This window comes from Leptosomus discolor, chromosome 5 (genome assembly GCF_034619465.1).
Source record: "Leptosomus discolor isolate bLepDis1 chromosome 5, bLepDis1.hap2, whole genome shotgun sequence".
In the NCBI taxonomy this organism is placed as follows: Eukaryota; Metazoa; Chordata; class Aves; order Leptosomiformes; family Leptosomidae; genus Leptosomus; species Leptosomus discolor.
In genome coordinates, this window is record NC_141395.1 from 356,787 (window position 1) to 378,978 (window position 22,192).

General features: G+C 40.5%; 1 protein-coding gene across 1 annotated transcript in view; it reads right to left on the bottom strand.

The window, feature by feature from the left end:
- TANC1 (tetratricopeptide repeat, ankyrin repeat and coiled-coil containing 1) overlaps nt 1-19,672 on the bottom strand; it is a 59,131-nt gene extending 39,459 nt beyond the window's left edge. The window contains exons 1-2 of the mRNA XM_009959474.2: nt 19,597-19,672; nt 3,357-3,560 (exon numbers count right to left, since the gene is read on the bottom strand). Coding sequence (XP_009957776.2) covers nt 3,357-3,560; nt 19,597-19,657 — 265 coding nt within the window. The 5' untranslated portion in view covers nt 19,658-19,672. The remainder of the gene's footprint in view (nt 1-3,356; nt 3,561-19,596) is intronic.
- Between the last annotated feature and the right edge of the window lie 2,520 nt (nt 19,673-22,192).

Below are 22,192 nucleotides of genomic sequence, written 5' to 3' on the forward strand. Positions count from 1 at the left end.
TCTTCCAGGCAGAAAAATACCAGCTGAGTCTATTTAAATAATTTCTCCTTCAGAGCCATTCCACACCTTTAGTCATCCCTGCAGCCCTCCTCTAGCTCTCTCCTGGCTCTACTGTACATTTTTGAATTTGGCATCACTAGAGCTACACCAGTATCTTCCTGAGGCAGATGAACTACAGATTTATATGATTCCACAACAATACTTCTTTTTAGTTTATGATCTATTGCTTTCCTAGTAATTTTTAATGCTTTTTTGACTGCAGAAGAGACGATTTTCCACAAGATTGTTGTAACTTGTGCATCTCCTTCCTAATCATCTGAACTGGCTTTTCCTCCCATCAGTGCTAAACGAATCTATACCTGTATTGATACTGGGGACTGCCCGACCCCGGTAAAGGATCCTGCACTTGGGTAGCTTGTTGCGTGCAAGAGGAACTGCTTCCCAGTGTTCTCAAGGCTGCTGCATAGAATTGAAGCCTTTGGTGAAACCACATTTCTCACAAAGTTTAGTTTCAAGTATCAGGTATGCTGATTGATTTGTTTATTAATTAAAAGTTTTTATTAAAGTTTAATTTTAAAACTAACTAAAAGTTCCATTGCACATCTACGTAAGACTCTTCCAGCAGTCATCTTTGGCATTCACTGATGTCTTTAAAAGGAAAGCTGCTTCCTTTCTCTGTACAAACATGATGATATCAATAGTTTAAGTCAGTAAACATTTACTTCAAGGGTAGTAGCAGTATCTTTCATTCACATCTAAAACTCCAACAACCAATTTTTTTGGAACCTCCTTTATAAATCAGTATTCTTATTCTTTCAGTTGACCCTCCTAAATCAGAGTACAGTCAACTATTACTCCTTTAAGTATGAATACTGGTTTAGTTGTAAATTACCAATCCAAGCAATGTTCATTCTAGCTTTATAGTAGAAGAAATTCTACTTACTGCAATAGTTTTTCATTTATTGCTCCCCTTCCTAGAGCTGTCCTGGTGACAACTTTTTCCTTGTTCTGTTTGTTTCTGCTCTTTTATCCACCTCCTCCTCAATGAACTACTTCATTAAGGAAGCCTTTGACTCCAAATGAACTGGTCGCTTTAGTTCTGCCAATAACTTTAGGCTCCTTAGTAATTTAAGATATAGTTTATCTCCTCCCTTCTCTTAGAGTTAGAGTTGAGGACTGAACTGGGGACAGAAGCACGGGTACTCTTCCAAGCTCTTCTCACACAGAAAAAACTCCCCCACCTCCTATGCAAATAATTAAAACTCAATGTCACTCACAGTAGACGGTGCGAACAGGACTGTGCACTTTCCACTGAAGAAGTTCAGCTTGCTCTCCCGTGGTTTTGCCTGCCGATGTGTTATGAGGTTCTAGTGGCTGACCTACTTGCAGATGGACGGGCAAAAAAGCAGCTATGACCGCATGTGTGCTGCAGCAAAGAAGCCTGTCTTGGTTGTCTATCATCATGCTATCCACTGTGACAGGAACAACAAAAGAGCTAACACTGCTAACATACTGGTCTCCCACCACGTGAGGGCTACCAGTTCAGTCTGAAGCCTGAAGCCCTACTAGAGGGGCAGCAAACAATGAAAAATAGGATGCTGGAGATCAGGAGAGCAGTTTCAAAGAGACACCAAACCCAAAAGGTCCTGTGTTGGTCCAGGGGATCCCCCAGACCAGCAATTTCCAAATCTGTTCTGAACAGATACCTCTAACTTGCTAAATCAGTGAGATGAGTCCAAACCTGAGAATGGATGATTACATTATTCATGGAGCGAATCCTTTCTTCCTCGATCCACCATATCCTGAAAAATCTTCAGCTTGCTATTTGTAAAATCAGTACATTAGCACACTCTCTTTTTTTATTACTTCTGTCCCAGATGCTAGACAGATAATTTATATTCATTATCTTCCATCAGCTAGTGTTTGTTCAAAGTCAAAGGAATAGCATAGAACGTTTCCATCAGCATCCTATCCCCTGGTTAGGTATTTGTACAAAGCAATGCTCCACAAAGGCCAATGCATTCGCAGCACTTCATAACCTTAAGAAATTTTTTCCTTTGGCTGTATCTCACAGTGGAATGACTTTGACGTCATCATGAATATGGCTTTTCATTCAAAATTTATCAACTGTTACACATTTTCTGGAAGAGAAACAGCAGCCTATACTCTGGTTATAAAAATGCTTGTCAGTAAACTAAAGCATAGAGTGGGAAGGTTGGTAAGATATTATTTCAAATGTACCTAGAATGCAGTTAAGTTTTCCAACAGCAACAAAACTAAGAGTTAGAGCCTGACCTTCCTTAAGTCTTTGGCAAAAATCCCATTTCCTTCTCCACTACAAGGACTTCACCTTATCTTTTGAAGTTGTTTAGCACACAAATCACTTGTAGCAAGAGACAAAACAACAAAATACCATTCTGTGGCTCAAAATTTTTACGTGAACTGTCAAAACTAAGCCAAAATTATTTAATAGTGAAGCAAGGTTATTATTTTTAAATTTTGAAAGGAAAAAATAAATATTGATAGGCAACTTAAACCAAGAATACTTTCTATGAATTGTATCTACTATCCTGTGGCAATTCTTTGAGCAAATTTTTCTTTCATTTTATGTAAAATGGGTTATGAACCAAGACATTTCTCAGTGCTGATGAAAACCAACTTTCGACACTCTTTGTTCCTAGAACTTAGAAACTTTACAACAAAGAACCTCAAAACTGTTGAGTGTCTCCACAAGCAATAGGAACATGGACAATTTCACTTGACGCTCAAGCTTTGACCCGAATGAACCCAAGTGATGCGAGCGTGTTGGAATGATTTACATGTACAGAATGCTGATAAAACGGGAACCAGACGGAGCACCTTATTTGGCAAGGCTCACACATAAGTATGCGGTCATTACTAAGGATGCAACCGCTGAAAATTAACAAGTTTCCTGTCGCAATTTCAGCAGCAATTTATCTATTAAAACATGTATGCATGTCGATACGAGTAAAATAAATGAACTGGAAAAGCCACAAACAACATTCACTCTTACAGTCACTAACATAGGCATAAACAAAGGTTTTTGCAGCTGTCTTCTACCTAACTGATACACTAATCACAAATAACCAGTTTCAAACATATTCAGACATTTTAATATAGGTATTTGAGATAACAATTAGAATAATTCTTCACCATATGAAATAATATATTCTATTTAATCACGGATTACCTTTTTTCCCTGGGAACATGGAAAAAGCATTCACTGCTCTTGTTCTTATTGCAAAATATTAACATGATTTTACTGTGTTACTTCTACATCAAAAACTGACTTACAGTGCTATGAAGATTTTAGTTGCTCATCAGTTTCACTTTACCTGGAGACTTTTTGCTTGATCTTGACTGCATCAAATAGGACTGGCGTGGCAGCAGAGGTGAAGATGGCAGCGACATTGAGACTCCTTTAGCCAAGTTCATTCTATAAGTGTCCTCAGAGACTGGCTGATCGCCAATGGGAAAATCTGCATTGTGGCCAGATGTTGCTATAACCTGCACGGCATTCTCGGGGCGGGAGTCATCTGCTAAAAATAAAATTTTGTCATCCATTATGTGATATATCAAAACTAAAAGCATAGAGTTGCAATGAAATACAAGTATTAACAAGGGAAAACATTTGCCAGCAACAATTCAGCATGACTCATCTTACTGTGCACCCTCCACTGCAGAACCCAGACAACCACTAGAAAAATTTAAATATGCATCTAAGCAAGATTTTGTTTTACTGTAACAGAGACAGCAAGGGGGAAGAAAAACCTCACTTTTGACAAAGTAAGTCCCTTCCAGATTTCATCCTTGGAGGTAAAACCAAGTTTACTATGAAGATAAAAGTACTTTTACAGCTGAAAAGGTAATTTAGGATCACTGCGATATCCTGAAAGTCAAGACCCTCTGAAAGTATTGTTTACTGAACTAGTTCCAGGAGGAATTTGGTTGGGTTACCCCTTTCACTCAATGAAAAGGTGGATCACTGAAAGGTACACTCACAGATGGCCATTCTAAGCATTACTTTTCTGTTTTAAAATGGAGAGGCACAGTTATGTGCAATTTAACAGCAACAGTGATTTTTTTAATCTAAGGGTAAAATAAGCTATTGGTTCACAACACACTAAGTGGCACACTAAAACAGGGAACTACACTCAAAACAAGAGAAATTTCTTGCTGGTGCAGGAAATGCCATTTCAGCTAAATCAAGAATATATTTTCAAAACAACAGGAAAATATATTGCTTACAGTAATGATTTAACGAAAGAAAAAATACATGTTTTTCCTAGTCAGATGACAGAAACAGAGCAGAAAACCAAAAGTTAACAACTAACTACAGCTTTTTTTAACGTCCAAATTAGGGTATTGCTCAATAATTTACAAGAACTATTGTTGAAATTGAATTGGTATAACCAAAGATGAAAAACAGCAACACAAAACCGATGTGAGAGGAAAGAGAATGCCAGAACATTTTTCGGAAAAGTCCATTAGCAGCATGGTCGAAGTGCTGGAACCCAAAGCACAACCAGAAGAAAAGACAAACAAAGGAGAAGCAGTATCTTTCCAAATGCAAACCCCTCATACCAGGTTTATTTTCTCACAGTAAGGAAACACTTCAGATAAAGGTGGTTCTACAAGATCCGCATCTCTTGTCCATTTGATTGCTGCCTTCCATTTCTAACAGCCGTTCTCCCGCCACATTCCACTACAGGCAGCATTCACAGCACACAACGCACTTCCACATGGGGTCAGAAGGAAAAAGATAAAAACTTAACCCTTTGAGAAAAGTAAAAATATTTTCATCAATTTCACTACTTCTCTCTTTTTAGAAGTATGCATGGAAGATAAAGTCAAACATGTCTGAATGTTAAAGTCTAACTCCCCACTTCTGAAGGTGTAGGTATTTAAGATTATTTGGGGTTTTTTTTCCTAGTCATAATTTTTTCCTGACAAGAACCACACATCAGGGCCATGTATGATACACAATGTTGAAGAACGCTATGCTAGATTCAAACTTTTCTTGACATTTCATAATGTTAAAACTTACTCTCTTATTCCTCTGAAACCAACTAAACTACCACCTTCCAAAAGTTCTCCTCTCTAGTCAAACAAAATTCATAGCAATAGGTAATGATTTTAAGGAAACAACTCCAGTTTCATCAAGATGGAAATGAAAAACCAAGTAATTGTAATTTTATATTGTTTTTCGAAGTCCATTGCAACTATTATAGGAGTATAACTATTGGTTTAAAATCCTGGGAACTAGAAAAGCAGCTTCAAAGTTTTAGCAAGCTAGCTGTAACACACCATTCTTTAAAAAAAAAAAAAAATACAGTCTAAGTACATATTTAAAATAAAAGACTAAACATTTTAGACACTATAATCACATATATAAGATTTTTTTTTGAAACACCAAGATATCTAAATTACTGAGTTCCCATTCACTTTTAGTGGAAATCAAGAGGCTAAGGATTTTCTTTCTCTATCCTTTCATAAATTAAACTGTTGCAGTAGCTGTTTTTAAACACAGATTTAACATCAGGTATATCATTATTGATTTTTCAGTGCGGTAGATGTGAATTTGCTTCATAAATTGTTGAAAAATGCACAGAGAAACTTGTCCATGTTTTCTTTTGAACATATGCAAAAAGCAAGAAAGTAGCACGGTAATGCAGCTGACTACAATTAGAAAACACGAGCATTCTTGTTAAGAGTTTTTTACCACATATATTGTCAAGGTTGTAATTTGGAATTTGGGTGCGTATTCCAGCCAGAATGCTAGAGCAGGGGTGCAAGAGATGGGAGAACAACAACCAAAAGTTACCACCTCCCCCTTCAGGGTTAGTAAGCCCACCTACAATTCTCCAATTTCTATTTCCCCTTTTACTGTGACACAAACAATCAGCGTTTAATTCATTGTCTTCTTAGTAGACTTTTGAATTACAGAATCACAGAATCACAGAATGGTAGGAGTTGGAAGGGGCCTCTGAAGATCATCTGGTCCAACTCTGTCCCTTCATCTAGGTCACTGATAAATATATTGAGTAAGACAGGCCCTAGCACTGACCCCTGGGGAACATCACTAATGACAGGCCTCCAGCTGGACTCAGCACCCCTGATCACAACCCTCTGAGCTCTGTCCTTCAGACAGTTCTCAACCCACCTCACTGTCCACTCATCTATCCCACACTTCCTAAGCTTACCTATGAGGATGTGGTGGGAGACCATGTCAAAGGCCTTACTAAGGTGAAGGTAGACCACACCCACTGCCCTCCCCTCATCTATCCAGCCAGCCATTTTATCACAGAAGGCTATCAGATTGGTCAAGCATGATTTCCCCTTAGTGAATTCACACTGACTCCTCCTGATCATCTTCTCTTCTTCCATGTGCTTGGATATAACAGCCAGAATGAGCTGTTCCATCACCTTCCCAGGAATGGACATGAGGCTGACTGGCCAGTAGTTTCCCAGGTCCTCCTTGCCCTTCTTGAAGATTGCAGTTACACTGGCTATCCTCCAGTCCTCGGCCACCTCTCCTGTCCTCCACGACCTTTCAAAGACAATGGAGACAATGGCATTTGCCAGCTCCCTCAACACTCGTGGGTGCATCCCATCAGGACCCATGGATTTGTGGGTGTCTAGTTTACCTAAAAGATCCCTAACCCAATCCTCCTTGACCAAGGGCTAGTCTTCTTTTCTTCTGACTTCTTCCCCTTCTGCCACAGGCAGGGATTCCTGAGGGCCAGCTTTAGTAGCAAAGACTGAGGCAAAGGCGGCATTCAACAACTCCGCCTTCTCCATATTCTCCACCACCAGGTTACCCACCTCATTCAGCAGTTTCACTGGTCTTTCTTTTACTACCACTGTATTTGAAGAAGCCCGTCTTGTTTTTGACATCTTTGGCTAGATTTAATTCCAAGTGGGCCTTAGCTTTCCTTGTTGCACCCCTGCATTCTCTGGCAGTGTTTCTACATTCCTCCCAAATTAATTTTCATTTATCCTTCTCTACGGTATATGAATTAATTTTCAGTTATCCTTCTCTATGGATATGAAATGTTACACAATGGAAGAGCGCCCTAGATGGGGCTAAATACACTGCTGGCATTACTCTAAACAATAAGTTTAGATTATTTGATCATCACAGTTACTTGAAAGATATTTTACAGTCTAGATATATACACACCACTGTATCTTAGCAATTTTTGTTACAGCAGTACTCTGATTTTTCTTATCATGACATCTTCTCTACAGCACCGCAGATACTGCAGGGAGCGGTTACAAAGACCGGGCTTTCATGACTCAGATTCTAAGAGCAGTGCGACTTAAAAAAACAAAACCCCAAAATGTGTACCACAGAAATTCTCCTTTTCAATCACTTATTTTCCTAATTTTTACAACAAGCTTTTGCTTATTGTCACTTGCACACCCGTGCAGTTAAGATACAATGGCTCTTCAGGAAAAAAAAAATAAAAATCACACCTCAAGAAAATCCAACCATACTGGCTTCAACCTATGAGGACATCATATCCTCAGTGATGTTGGAACACGTTTAAACAGTAATGTATTCTGCTGAAGTAGAAAAAAGCATGCTATAAATGAAAAATGGTTAGGATACTACAGAACAGGAGACAGCTATTAGACACAAATTGTTCCAAGAAAGCAGAAACTGCACAGTGGCTCCTCCAGGACCTTCCTAAAAAGCTGTTAACTAAATGCAACACCAGCTAACAGGCCAATCCCACATTTGTGACCCCAAAAAACACAAACAAAAGGAACAGAAGGGAATCCATAGAACTCATACACCACAACCCTCTGGATACTGTCCCAGCCATAGGCACAAACCAGATCTTCTACCAGGAGAACAACCCCCCATAGACCCCCATGACCCAAGAAGGACTCTGATAGTAATACGTGGTAAATGGAAACCTGTGGCGTTTGAGTGTGAAAGCCTTACACTGGCTCAAGGGGCTGTTCACAGAGAAGTCATCTGTTGATGGCAACCAGAAGCTTCTTTCAGTTGAGGAGGTCCCAGAGTCCATAAGGAGAGGCTGGTAGCAGGGTAAGCAGGAGAGCTGCTTGCTTTATTTTCTTTCTTTCCCCCACACCTCTGCAGGGTTAATCTTCCCACTGGCTTTCTCCCTAACAGACGGAAATGTCTTCTCACCCCTCAAAAGAGAGCAGGAGGCAAAGAAAGAGCCTGTGGGGGCACAAAGAAGTCAGTGTGTAGGAGGGCAGAACTGGGCAGAAGATTTGGAAGCACACCCCGTCTCTAGCTGATGGCAGGACGAGGTGCACCTTTCTTCACCACATGGAACGGCACCACAGTGGGAGGAACAGCTGCTTCATACCAAGTTAAGGCTGCGAGATACCACGTTCCCAGAGACAATCCCGTTCAACTGAACATTAAAGCTCTTGCCTCAGACACCGGTGATTTTATAACGGGCTCATGGGTCTATATCGCAGTGACAGTCACGGGACCAAATCAGAGGCAGATGACCGCTACCCCTTGGGTCCTATGGGCTCTCTACATGGACCTACAAAACTTATTACTCTTGCAGTACAGCAAGAAGAGAGGGTCTTTATCCACACAAGTAACATTATTTATGGCTGGCTATAGCTAAATTACACGTGGGACAATGCGGGATGCCAAGCTCCATTTTATATGCTTATAGCATCCTTTCCTAAGTCTCTGAATCTATCCTGTGTATTTAATTTACCCTAATCCTGCGTTTTCTACTTTGTAGACATTGGGCTGATGACCAAATCTACACACTTCATTCAATGTACAGCAAAATTCCTGTAAGATACTTGGACTTACATACATGACAAGACAGACAGAAAATTAAGAAGCTTGTGGGATCCACAAGGTAATACATTATGCTTTCCACACAACAACTTGAGATTAGGGAAACAATACTAGAAAAATGTATGGGTAATAGCTGTCAAAATACAACTTGTTACCTCGCTCGAGTATAACCAGGTGCCATACACTGATGCACACAGAAAACTGGAATTATTCATCTTAAAGGTCAAGTAATTTCAAATATTTTAGCTCCCAGAATATTGTAAATTTACATTTCTTGGTCTCTATCCCATTGTAAAACAGACAAACACCAGTTCTGGAATAGGAGGAAGATGACCTCTCATGAGTTTTTTAGTAATGTCAAACTAAAACATAAGGCAAGGTCCTGTGAAATCCCACTTCCTTATTTTTAAATCCTCTGAGTTGTACATTTTCCACGGCCAAGTAGTCTCCGGACAAGAAAGTTTCATAAGCATCAATCAACACCAGAGTCCTTATCCAGTGGTGACAGTAACCATGGAAACAACTTAATAGCTTTTTAAACCACACAAAAAGCTTTGAGAATGGAAAATAAATCCCAGTTTAGTTGCACCTAGGGATGCAACTGAAAGGCATAATCTGATTAACAAACTATTTTTTTCCCATTAAGATACAAAAAGATACAAGGATGGCTGACTAAAGTCGTGATTTTGTAGAGTCTAATACCCTAAAAGCAAACTTGAACTTCAAGATTAAACTAATCCTGCTATTGAAGAGAGACAATAACTAAAATGAAAAACTTACAGTATATGTGTCAGTATTAAACATAATAAAATACACCTAATTCTGTATTCAATATAGGTTGCTTAAGAAACCAGAAGAATGCTACTTTACCAACGTATGCGTAAAGTGGAGTTTGGTGCAGATGTTGGGATTCAGATTATTTTAACATGAAGGAACAGGACTGCAACCTTCAAAACAGTGAAAGGTAAAACAGTGAGAATGCAGACTGCTTATGTCTGAACATTGACAGCGACTGCAGAACAATGTTCCACAGACTTCTCTCAATATGTATTTCTAGGACAGTTGATTTTGTCTTTTCTCCCCTAACCTATGTACTAAAGTGAAACAAAAGACTCTCAACCCACTTAAAACATATATCTGATATAAAATTGTTTGCTATAAAAGAAGAAATTTTAAATTCATTTCTGAAGTTCTGATAAAGATTTTATAACACAACAACAACCACCAAACCAATCAACCAACCAAAACCAACAACAAAACCAAACCAAACACCTGTTAACACTACAGGATCCTGTTGCTGGAAAAGGTTCCTCACCAGCACCACAGGGTGAAGCGTGCCGACAACACCTCCCAAAGCAATGAGAGCTGACTGCAACAGCCCAGCTCTGGCATCAACTGGAAAGCAAAGCAGCAGGAAACAAACTCTGCCATCTAACAGCTGCAAACTTGCATTTTTGTAACACATTTGGGGCAGGAGACCAGAAGGTGACAAAAGCCTGGCTACCATGGCTGGCTGTCCTTCGAAAGAGAACGGTAGTGGAACCAGTCTAGGGCTACGTGTCTGCCAAGGCCACTGCTGGCTTGTGTCAACACTGCTGAGACCAATACACGGTGGAGACAAGAAAGAAACCAGCGTTCTCTACCAAAGAGAACACGACCAGCGCTAAACCTGGTGGCTGGCTCAGCCAACCTGCACGGAACCGATCTCTCTGCAAACTGCCCTGGCATTTCTGCTGGAATAGAGGAATCGCCGAATTTGTCAGCCACTCGTGTACTGTTGTGGTTAATAACTGTGAGGGTGGTAGAGCAGTGGAAAAGGTTGCCCAGGCTGGCTGCAGAGTGTCCAGAGATGGACACAGCCCTGGGTAACCGTGGTGCTGCAATTCTGTGGTAATAACTGTATAGACAGCCATCACTGACACTCTTGTAAAGCTCTTCGGAGAATCTTTACCAGTGAAAGCTTAAAAGGTGAGCTTAAGAGGTGTAATTCGTTTGCTCTTTTGGAGCAAGCATAATGGTCTGAGTCCAGACGGAATTAAATCATGCGGACATGGGGAGCATGCAAAAGATTGTTAACGACAATAACTACTGCTGGGTTGTTCTGTTAGCTGCTTTCCATAAGGCTTCTGTTCTCGTCACACCGAGCGCCCCATAATATCTCTGTGAAAACTGCTGAGTTTTGAACAACAGCACAAGTAGCAAACTGTACTGATCTACATGCACACGCAGCACTACGAAACGAAAGACTGTCTCTGCAAACAGGAATAGCCAACATTTGGACGTGCTTACACATTACTACTGACAGTCTTATTAAACTTCATTCTGCTTCATAGCACGCATTTCATCCTAACAAATGTCAAGAAAAGATGAGCCTTTACAGACAAGTTCAGAAGGAAATTATGAGTGTAGAAAAGAAATTAGTTGTATGGCATGAGGAAAACCATACAGCTGGAAAGCACTTTCCAGAATGAGGCATCACAACGTCTAAGTAATAAGAAACTGTTTAAGGATTACAAAAACCTGTGGTTTTGATATTTTAAAAAACCAGCTTTCTTCCACATTCCATTCCCATCCTATTTCTCAACAGAATTGACAGGCAACTGTCAATAGCATGGTTCAATAAGTGTGCATAAGGTGCTTTATTTTAATTGCAAAACACTGATAATGCCCTTTAAAGGACCTGTGTCTTTCAAAATTAAAACGCTTACGTGCGTGTGTACTTGTACATACACAGCCAGTCCAACTTAGTGAGAAGGTGATGGAGGAGGACAGAAGGAGCCAAGTGACCTGGTCTTTCCAGTTAGGACAAGGTAACCACTCACACTGCTACCAACAGCGATCAGGAGCTGAAGAAAAATTCATGGTGAGTGAAGCAGTTCATCAGGTAGCCTTCCGGGATAAGAAAACAGGCTTCTGTCATGCAAAATACATGCATTAGGGAAGATCAACATTTAATTCTTTTGCTCTTGAGACTCTGGTGAGACCAGAAAAAGAGAGAAGCTAGCCTGGAATGGGAAGAAAACTCATTACAGCCTGAATGCAGTGAAGTGCATTGAGTGAGAAACAAACCAAGTAAAGATTAGAATAAAAGGCCCAAATGGACATTCTTTGCCAACTATGCTCGTGCTGACATTATTTGCTCACTTTCTGGCATTTATTTCTGGACTCTGGATTACTTTTCCAGTACACAAAATACTAATGTTCTCTTGTAGTGCTTTCTTAAAAAAACAACCAATTTTTAAAGAAAACAGTGATAAACAGAGGTTATTAGGACCACTGAAGTAATTTCTATTTATGTGTTTCAAGGGCAGGATTTTTTTTTTCTGTTTATATGTACATGGGATATATCACTGGAATTAGCTTCTGGGAAAAGACATTCACCACATACTCACTGCTCAGCAAAAAAAAGGAGTTTAAACTCTTAAATAACTGTCAACAGCCACAGAAACTGGGCAAAGCAACACAGAATAATCAAAAACAGCTCCATATTTTAAGCATGAAACAATGCTTCTTCTGTTGCAAGATATTTTTAGAGTAACAACAAAAAGTCAAACTGAAGCTTGAAAGTATTCCAGTAGAAGTCCAATGTTCCAGCTAGTGGATGTGTATTTTATGCACACAAAGTCCCCTCGCACTTAAAATTCAAAACCTAATATCATAGAAAATTTGGGCAGAAAAAACCAATTGAATTTGCATATTTGGTTTTAAATGCAAACTTATTTTATTTAATAATTTCAAGCCTTTCAATTTGCCAGATGGATATCTGAAGTTCTTGATGCTCTCAGCTTGATTAGAAGTACATTAGTCAGACAGAAACGTTCAACGAGACATAATGCAAGAAAGACGGGGTTCAAATATGCATTTAACTAAAGTTCAGCTGAGAGGCGAACCTTTACTGCTACAGGGAAACAACTCTGAAAACAATTTTAAAATAATAATAAGTAGTGGGTCTTAACAGAAGATTAGGTCTTCTTGCATAGCAGCTTTGCTTTTATTTTACAGCAGCAATTTAGTTGCCATTAGCAAAAAAATACTTGTCAGTGAGTTTAAGCACATTTACGTTTATCACTCAAAGTGCCGCACATCAGGCTTGTCACAGGGGCCTATGCCAACAGAAAGAACAAGAATGAACATCATACAAGCAATCACAGCTTGCGCCTTCGAAAGTCATTTTATTTTTCAAAAAGAATACCAAGTATAATCTCAATCTCTTAGTTGTATCTGATCATATGTAAAAAAGGGAAGAAACGTAAATTTACAGATTTCATCCAACTTCCTTATCATAAAATGTTGATAAAGAGCAAGGCATGCAAACAAAATAACTAAGAGTATGCCAACCTACAGCACAACATAATGCAGAAATAAAAGCATCCACTCTATCTTAACATTCAAAAACTTCGTATGCTCCTATTTAGGTCAAAGATACTTATATAAAGATACTGGAACACAAGAAGGAGGAAAATCAAAGGAAACTAAGTCTCAAAAGAGTATTGTAAAAAATTAAGTCTGACCTACAAGAGAATCAAACAAGGTCCAAGAAAGATTTATTAATATGGAACTCTTTTGTAGCCCAAATTATAAAAAATCTGAATACGAAGACAATCACTGAAATACAATGCACACGAATATATAAGTACTTCAATACCTTTTATTTCATCATCCAGAAATCAAAAACACAGATCTCATTTCTCCAGATTATCTACCTTTAAAGCACTACAGTATTAAATTTTAAACATTATCTTTCTGTTGACATAGTAATCTGTCCCTTGTTATCGGAGCACTGCAAGAATGTCTAACAAGCCTTTAAGCTGGAAAACCTAAAAGTCCCGACTACTTACCACATTAATTTCTACTGAAATCAACGAAGTTTTCATGCATACTGTGTACTACATTTGATGTTAAACTTCTGATGGGATTTAGTGCAGGAAGAACACTGCAAACTAAGCACAATACTTCCATTATTCATGTTCCTTCAGGCCTGATATTGGGTCAACAGAACAGAATGCTCATGCTACTAAAAAGCCATCTGAAATACTTGAGCATGTTTTGTAGAAATTCAACATATAGGATTTTCTTTTCAAGTTGAAATACATTAGAAGGATTATATATTGAATGGTCTTTTGCTCAGTAAGTAAAAAAAAAAAAAAAAAAAGCAGATTCCCAGAATGCAGGCAAGTTGCTGGCTTTAGGACAGTTAAGGAAAACAAACATAATTATACACTATAAAGCAGCTGGCAGCATATAAAACCAACAGGAAATACTAATACAAATCTATCTCCAAAGCATTTTTAAGCATTTAAGAATGAGTAGCTGAGTAGAATTTCTACTAAAACAATCATAATTAAAAAGTATTTTTTGTTTATATTCTGAAACTTATTATGTATATTCTTTATACTATCACCTCACCATGGACACAGACATGACTTGCAGGTAACCCTGCAGAACAACAGTCTTCTGACTCAGATTTCTGGAATTGTGACACTAAAATACAAATTTTCTGTGCTATACTAACATAAAAAAGGTCAGCTCCTTCCAAGAGAGGCCAGAGGCAGAGAATCTCCCAGTGGCTACAGAGGTGAACTTAAAAACATCAAGGGAAGAAACTGGAAAACACACAATCCACAATCAACTATGAAAACAATACAGAAGAGAGAGCAGAAAGAAATTCCCAAGGCAGTTAAAAGGAAATGCAGGGTAGAAATAAAGACAAAGAGATGAGATTATCTTAAATATAGAAAACAAAGTCCATTACCAAAACACAGGCAAAAGACAAAGAATAAGCAAAGAAAACATGTGCCCTAAACAGAAGCCATAAGGACTAGTGAGACCTACACTAACAAGACTCCAAATCAAGAAGTCTCAGTCTGCCAGCTCTTACTAGAAAGACACCTTCTAAGGAACCTCTAAAGGACTTGGAAACTCTTTCAGGGTTTAGGGAGATAGTATTTATTTGATTATAATAACCTGACAAAGAGGAGAAAACACCAAACTTCTACTCTGTTTCTGAGACTGAATGAAAACCTTGAGAAGCAAAGAGAAACTGTGAGAGTAATCGCTGTACATTTCCAGCTCAGTGTACACAAGACAGTAAAAATCTCAGATTACTTTCCGGGACACAAAAGTTAATGTTCCTGTTTGCCCTCTTCCTGCTTGGTTCCAAACATGCACAAAATAGTTTTCTGCTACTTTAATGTGACAGGTGCAGATTGTGGGTTTTTTCCCCTCGAGATCTGTCTGTTACCAAGTATGTAGGAAGGGGGACAAGACAAAACAAAAATCGACTTACAGATACTTATTTCCATACAACAGAAGTAACTATATCTGCAGGGGTGTAAATACAGATTGCTTCATACTGTAGAAAACCTGAAGAAAAGCTAGATGCAGAAAAAGTTGGAAGCCTGGCCCAAAAAATTGGTTTGTTGGAAATTCTGTTCCTTTGGCACATCAGCTTACTTAAATACAATATCAACTACCTTGTCTTCTAATCCAGGTTTAGAAGTAAGTTTTGTTTTGGAAAGCTGTTCTATGCATAAACAACATGCTGTCAACACTGCTCTCTTTTCATCCATATCACATTTGTTTGCACACACTAATACACACTCGTGTAATTATGTACTCACGTAATTATGTACGTGCATCTTCAGACACACAAACTTTGCTTCATTTAGATTTTACCTAATCCTGCAACAGCCACCTACCTATTAAAGCCTCCCAGACACACCTAAATACACCCATTTCAATGAAAGAATTGTAGGAGAAAGGATTATTCCTGAAGCAGGATCTCCTGCTTCACAGATCTGCAGGATTTGTGCCCAGCTATGTGTGGCTAGCATACCGCTACTGGAGTAGCCTAAGGTGCTATTTCTCCATCCAAAGTGAGATTCCCACATGACAGTCTTCCACCTCATTAGAGCAGAAGGCGTTTATATAAAGTCCCTCATGCTAAAGACTGGCACTTCAGTCTCTCCTCCAAAAGCATCAATGCTAATTCTTGCAACCCTCATTTTCAAGATAAACCTGAATTTAAAAAGTTATTTAAAATGGAAATTAACATACTCAGCAGCTAGATTTCAAAAATGTTATGCACTTATGTCAGGGCAAATTAGGAAATTATAACCTTAAAAACCATACAAGCTATTTTTAAAAAAAGCATTTCTTTTTGTTCTTTATTACAGATTTTTTAATACTGCAGTTGTGCCTCCAAATCATTCCTATTTGCACTGGTTCCGCAAGGCTAACAGATGTAAAACCACTAAGAAATAGTTAATGCACAAACAGGAAGTTCTGTTCAGCAGAACAGGAATCATCCCACTCAGATCTGAATTACACACACTTCCAGGCGTTCCTTTCATGCACAAGCAAACCCGTGGGACAATAGGGGTTACTTCAGTTTAAGAATAAACTATTGCAGTTTAGCCAAAGTCTCTTCCAGTCTGACTTCAGTTAGAGTGAAACAACCACAAGTGGCCACGACAGAGCTTTCGGGATTACCACTCCCTAGCTGCAACTCCACACCTCAGCGTCTCTCTCTACTGGGATGCACAGCACAACAGATCTATCCACGCACCTTAGCAGAAGTTGGCAAGCACATTCATACAGTCAATTTTGAAATGGCTACAGCAGCTTAAGATTTTACTACCTTCTAGCTGTTCAGCATTACTCCTGAACCGGGTATATACTGAAAAAAAAAAAATCACAGAAGTCTTCCTAATCGGGCTCAAATTAGCTGCACTGCCAGCTGCGCTCTCGCATCTACTTCCTGCTACACTCTGAAGCCCTGAAAAAACAGAAAACTTTTTCAAAACTTCACCAGCAAAAAAATTAAATCTATGTGCCCGTGAAGCTGAGAGAAACATCTAAATTTACTGTTGCCTTACTCTCTGAAATGGTGGCTGGAAGGATGGATGTTCACACATTAACTGTCCCTCAAGTCAGCTTCCATCATCGCCATGCCTTCTCACTCTCTTCTCAGCTCTTTAGAAAGCAGTAAATTTTAAGGGCTGTTGTTGTTGTTATTAGGGACCTGAAGGACCATGAAATGGGAAAACTCTACATTAAAAAACATCTCCATTTCTCATTGCTTGGAGGACCAGGGAGAGGAGCAAGCAAAAAAATAAGCTCTACGAAGACCAATGTTAGAATCATTTAGGTTTGAAAATACCTTTAAGATCATCAAGTCCAACCATTACCCTAACACTGCCAAGCCCACCACTAAACCATGTCCTCTTGCAGTGAGGGGCCCAAACCTGCACCCACCGTTCAAGGGGTGGCCTCATCAGTGCCCAGTCCAGAGGCACGATCCCCTCCCTGCTCCTGCTGGCCACACCATGGCTGACACAGGCCAGGATGCTGTTGGCCTTCTTGGCCACCTGAGCACACAGCCGGCTCACCTTCAGCTGACTGCCGACCAGCACCCCCAGCTCCTTTCCTGCTGGGCGCTTTCCAGCCACTCCTCCCCAGCCTGTAGCGCTGCTGGGGTTGGTGTGACCCAAGGGCAGGACCCAGCACTTGGACTGTTGAACCTCATGGCATTGGCCTCAGTCCATCGATCCAGCCTGTCCAGGTCCCTCTGCAGAGCCTCTCTGCCCTTGGGCAGGTCAACGCTCCCACTTAATTTTCCTGTCATCTGTTCTTCGCCTTGCTTCACATCTCCTCTAAAAGCTGAGAAATGTCTTACAGCTGAAAGAACTGGAGGGGTCTTTGGAACTATTAAACTGAGCACAACTTTACACAAAGCCCTGGATGTAACACAGAACGGAACTTTTCACATCTTCAAATACGAAATAAGACAAAATCTCTGGAATCTACTGTATAAATTAATTCCTTCCTTTTAAAAAGCGACTTCTGCACTCCTCCTTACTCTAGCTTTCACCAGCCAGGCATTATTCACCGAATTTTCCCAATACTTTGTTTCCGTAACATTCAATTCATACATGAAACTCTAGAGTTTCGCTTAAAAACCAAAACAAAAAAATAAAACCGAAAATGAAACAAAAAAACCTTCTACACTCTAACATTCCCCTTGGTGTTCAGAAATACAGCAGCATTGTATCTGTAAAAACAAAGGGAGAAAATCCTTTCTTTTGCACACATTAATCCAGACAGATGTGATGAGATCCTAAAATAAAAAAATATGTGTTTTCTGACCTAAAGGGAAAAGGCTTTTCAAGCTTCAGATTTTAATCAAAGCCTGGTCAAAGCTCCGTTTCAAATAGCCTGATGTTCCTTTTGAGCTGAAACCAATTTCCATCCAGTATTTTAAGGAAAAAACGCACCAACGAAAGCCTCACCACAGGAATCTTTAGCCTACTATGTTTAAACAACTGCAGCTGGTAACTTCCAATTCAGCAGTACATATAAAATTAACAGGATGCCTTTCGTCTTGCTCTGTGATCACTTCTGTGCATCTTTGATCTAGTTCAATGCTTTTTCTTTTCAGGCTAGCTCTCATCATTCAGTCACTTAGAAAGAAACCGTGGTAGAGCGCAAACTTCAGAAGACTGCAAGAATTTCGTGAAGAACACATTACCTGCCAGATGAACACAGAACTGCTTTTTGCACAAGAACACTTAAAATACCCTCCCCTTGGAGGACTCAGTATAACTCAGTATAATTTTAAAAGCTGCAATGCAAAACAAGTACATAACTTGTTTGTCAAAGAAAGTATGACTGCACTGTTCTGACAAAGGTGAATGTGGTAGTCTATATTGCATTCTGTACTTAACACATTAAAGGAATATTTGGGTTTACTTTTTTTTTTTATTCTGGGAGTAGTAAACCTGTTTTGTCAAAGAGCACAAATTCACTCTGATAGATAATTTAGGGTCTAACTCGTCAGAAAATCAGACGTACGAGTCCACAGTAATAGTTTGAAGTTAAAAATTTAGCTATGAAGAAAAGGTAACTGTCACTCAGGTCCATCAGCTTTGTAGCCATTGCAGCAAAGAATTCAGCATGACCTACACACAGCAGGCAGGTTTAATACTCAGCCACCAACACCTGCACTTCTAGAACTAGTACTCCTTCTTGGAGGGCATGGCTGGTCATTCTCTGCCCTCCAAAATGACAATTAGAGTTCTTAGTCACCCTTTTTTCTGAAAGGCAACACAGAAAAGTAGCAGCCTACTAAATTTATGATTAATAGTGAAACTAATTTTATTTTTTTAAAGTAAATTTGTTGATGATTACTCTTACCTTCAGAAATCTCTGTAGTTAAAGCAAAAAACAGATCATGACAGAAGTGTGATAATCAACCTTAAAACTCTTCACAATTTATTTTCAATAATTTTTTTTCTAAATACATGAATAATAAAAATTCTATCACCCATAATACATAACCTTTTTCTTCTATAATATAATTGAGTACGTAGTTTAAAATATATTTCTGTAGTTCAGGGTTCTGAACCTCTGGCCTTGGGCCATGTTTAAGCTGGCAGGCCAATGCATACAGCCTGCTCTCGGTATTTCCGTGGTAGGAACCGAGAGAAAGCTGCTCCCATCTGTCCTGCCCGGCAGCGATTCAGGAGCGAGTGCACTGGATCCACCTTCCAGGACACTTCAGACCTGCTGCTCCTGCTCCCCACGTATGTGTCCGGCCAAACCGGAGGGGAGGGCTGGTGGCCTGGGGACCCCCCTGCAGCTGGCATCAGCAACAGAAGTACCCACAGCCCCACCAACGGGGCACCCCTGCTGCCACAGAACACACTTCACTGCTGGGTTTGCAATGCACAACTTGTCTACATTACAAAATATTTTATTAATATGCATACCTGAGTCTTTCTTGTTCCCTTTTCCACCCTCTCGGCTCTTTTTTAAAACTGCCTTTAACATTTTAAATGTTGCTCCTAAAGGATAACAGAAAGAAACAAAAACAAATGCAACATTAATAACGTCCATTCACACAAAACCAAACAAAATAAAGATAGGATCAATACAAATAAAGCAGTGAGGTAATTAGAAGCAACTTTTTGGTGATTACATTTATTTTTTACAGCGTAGCTAGGTTAAGCAAAGTTCTGCTGCACAAGGAATGTTGTAATACTTGAACTAAGCAATTAAGAGTTCACTGTCTTCTTACATGGAGAAATAACACAGCATTCTCCACATTCCACATATAATTAAGGTTATAAGGCTAAACCCTGTAAGTTACTGTAAGACACTGGCAAAAATAAAACAGAATAAAGGTCTAACTCCTGACCGGAGTTCACCTGCACAGCTGGGGGAGCAGGCAACGTGTTAGAAACCTCCCGTCAGCTGGGGACTCCCAACTGCAGGAGCGTAAAACAGCTGGGTGACAACAGGACATGGTATCTCCACACAACTGTTCTTTACCTCTGTGCCACACAGTTGACCACCACCAAAAACGCTGAACAAATCTCCTAAATCACTACGCTGCTATGTACATCCCTATGTGCCCACACACCCATGCCTGCAAGCCCATGCATTTCTGTCTTCCACACCTCAAATTTAACAATCAACCTCAAGTGAGCAGCAGTTGCAGATTTCAGAGGATTATTAATTATCAGAAAAATACATCTGGGATGTAAACCTGGAATACAGTTAAGTTGTTTCCAATAACAATCTTCAGCTACAAAGCAAGGAAAATGGAATGAAAGGAATGATGAAGAGCGCCTCTTTCTCAAAAAGCTTTCTGGAGCATCTATACATTCTAATTTCATGTGTTTTCTCCATTGAAAAATTCCACAAAGATCTCATTTTAGAAAACCTGAAGTACAGAATATGCAACAAGAAAGAAAAGTAACCTGACCATGCTGCCTTATGTCCAGATCGCTGTAAAACCACACGCGGAGGTTGGAGGGACGGGTGCCAGCGAGGGCCCTCAGCCTGTCACTCAGTCGTGCTGGCTACACTGCGGCACACCTGAAGTCTTACGGAGGTGAGCCAGGGGCTCCTGAGGCAACAGGAGCCAACAGGGAAACACTGGGGACATAGCTCAAAGGAACTGTGGGCTGTTCCTCTCAGAGGGTGACGCAGCCGGCAGCCTGGCTGAAGCGCCTCTACACTGATGCGCGCAGCACAGGCAACAAACGGGAGGAGCGGGAAGCCACGTGCTGCTAGAGATCTATGACCCGGTTGCCGCTACTGAAACTTGGCGGGACAAATCCCATGACTGGAGTGCGGCTATCGACGGCTAAAGGCTGTTCAGAAGGGACAGGCCAGGAAGGAGGGGCAGAGGTGTTGCCCTCTACATAGAGAGTGAAGAGCTGTCTCTGAAGAACAGCCACGAGCAGGTTCAAAGCTTATGGCTAAGAATCAGAGACTGAGGCAACAACGGGAACCTTGTAGCAGGTGTCTGCTCCAGGCCACCCTATCAAGGGGAGCTTATGGATGAAGTCTTCTTCCTCTGGCTACAAGAGGCTTCGCGCTTGCAGGCTCTCGTCCTGCTGGGGACTTTAACCACCTCGACATCTGCTGGGAAAGTAGCATGGCGAGTGCTGTAGGCAATCCAGAAGACTCCTGGAGTGCACGGAGGAGAACTTCTTAAGCCAGGTAATAGCCCTACCAGAGGGGATGTGAAACTGGACCTCTTGGTCACCAACACAAGTGAGCTAATTGGTGATGTCAAGCTTGGAGGCAGCCTGGGCTGCAGTGATCACGCACTGGTGGAGTTTGCAGCCGTCAGGGATATGAGTCAGCTGAAGAGTAAAGTCAAGACCCTGAATTTTAGGAAAGTAAAATTCCAGCTCTTCAAGGAGTTAGTCAATAGGACCCCTGGGGAAACTGCCCTCAGGGACAAGGGCGCAGAAGAGAGCTGGTAGATCTTTAAGGGTGCTTTCCATAGAGCACAAGAGCTCTTGATCCCCAGCTGTAAGAGATCAGGAAAGGAAGGGAAGAGACCAGCATGGATGAGTTGAGACCTGCTGGCCAAAATAAAGGGCAAGAAGGAAATGCACAGGCAGTGGAAGCAGGGACAGGTATCCTGGGAAGAGTACAGGGACTCTGCCTGATTGTGTAGGGATGGGATGAGGAAGGCCAAGGTGCACCTGAGGCTGAACTTGGTAAGCGGTGCAAAGAATCATATGAAAGGATACTACAGGCATGTCAGCCAGAAAAGGAAGGTCAAAGAAAGCATACCTGCCCTGAAGAACACAACTGGCAAACTGGGAACAACGGACGAGGAGAAGGCCGAGGTACTTAACAACTTTTTACGTCAGTCTTCAATAGCAACCTCTCTTCCCACACCTCTCGTGTGGATGGACCACAAGATGGGGACTGGGGGAGCAAAGTCCCTCCCACTGTAAGAGAAGATCAGATTCGTGACCACCTGAGGAATCTGAACATACATAAGTCTATGGCACCTGACGAGATGCATCCCAGAGTCCTGAGGGAACTGGCTGATGTAGC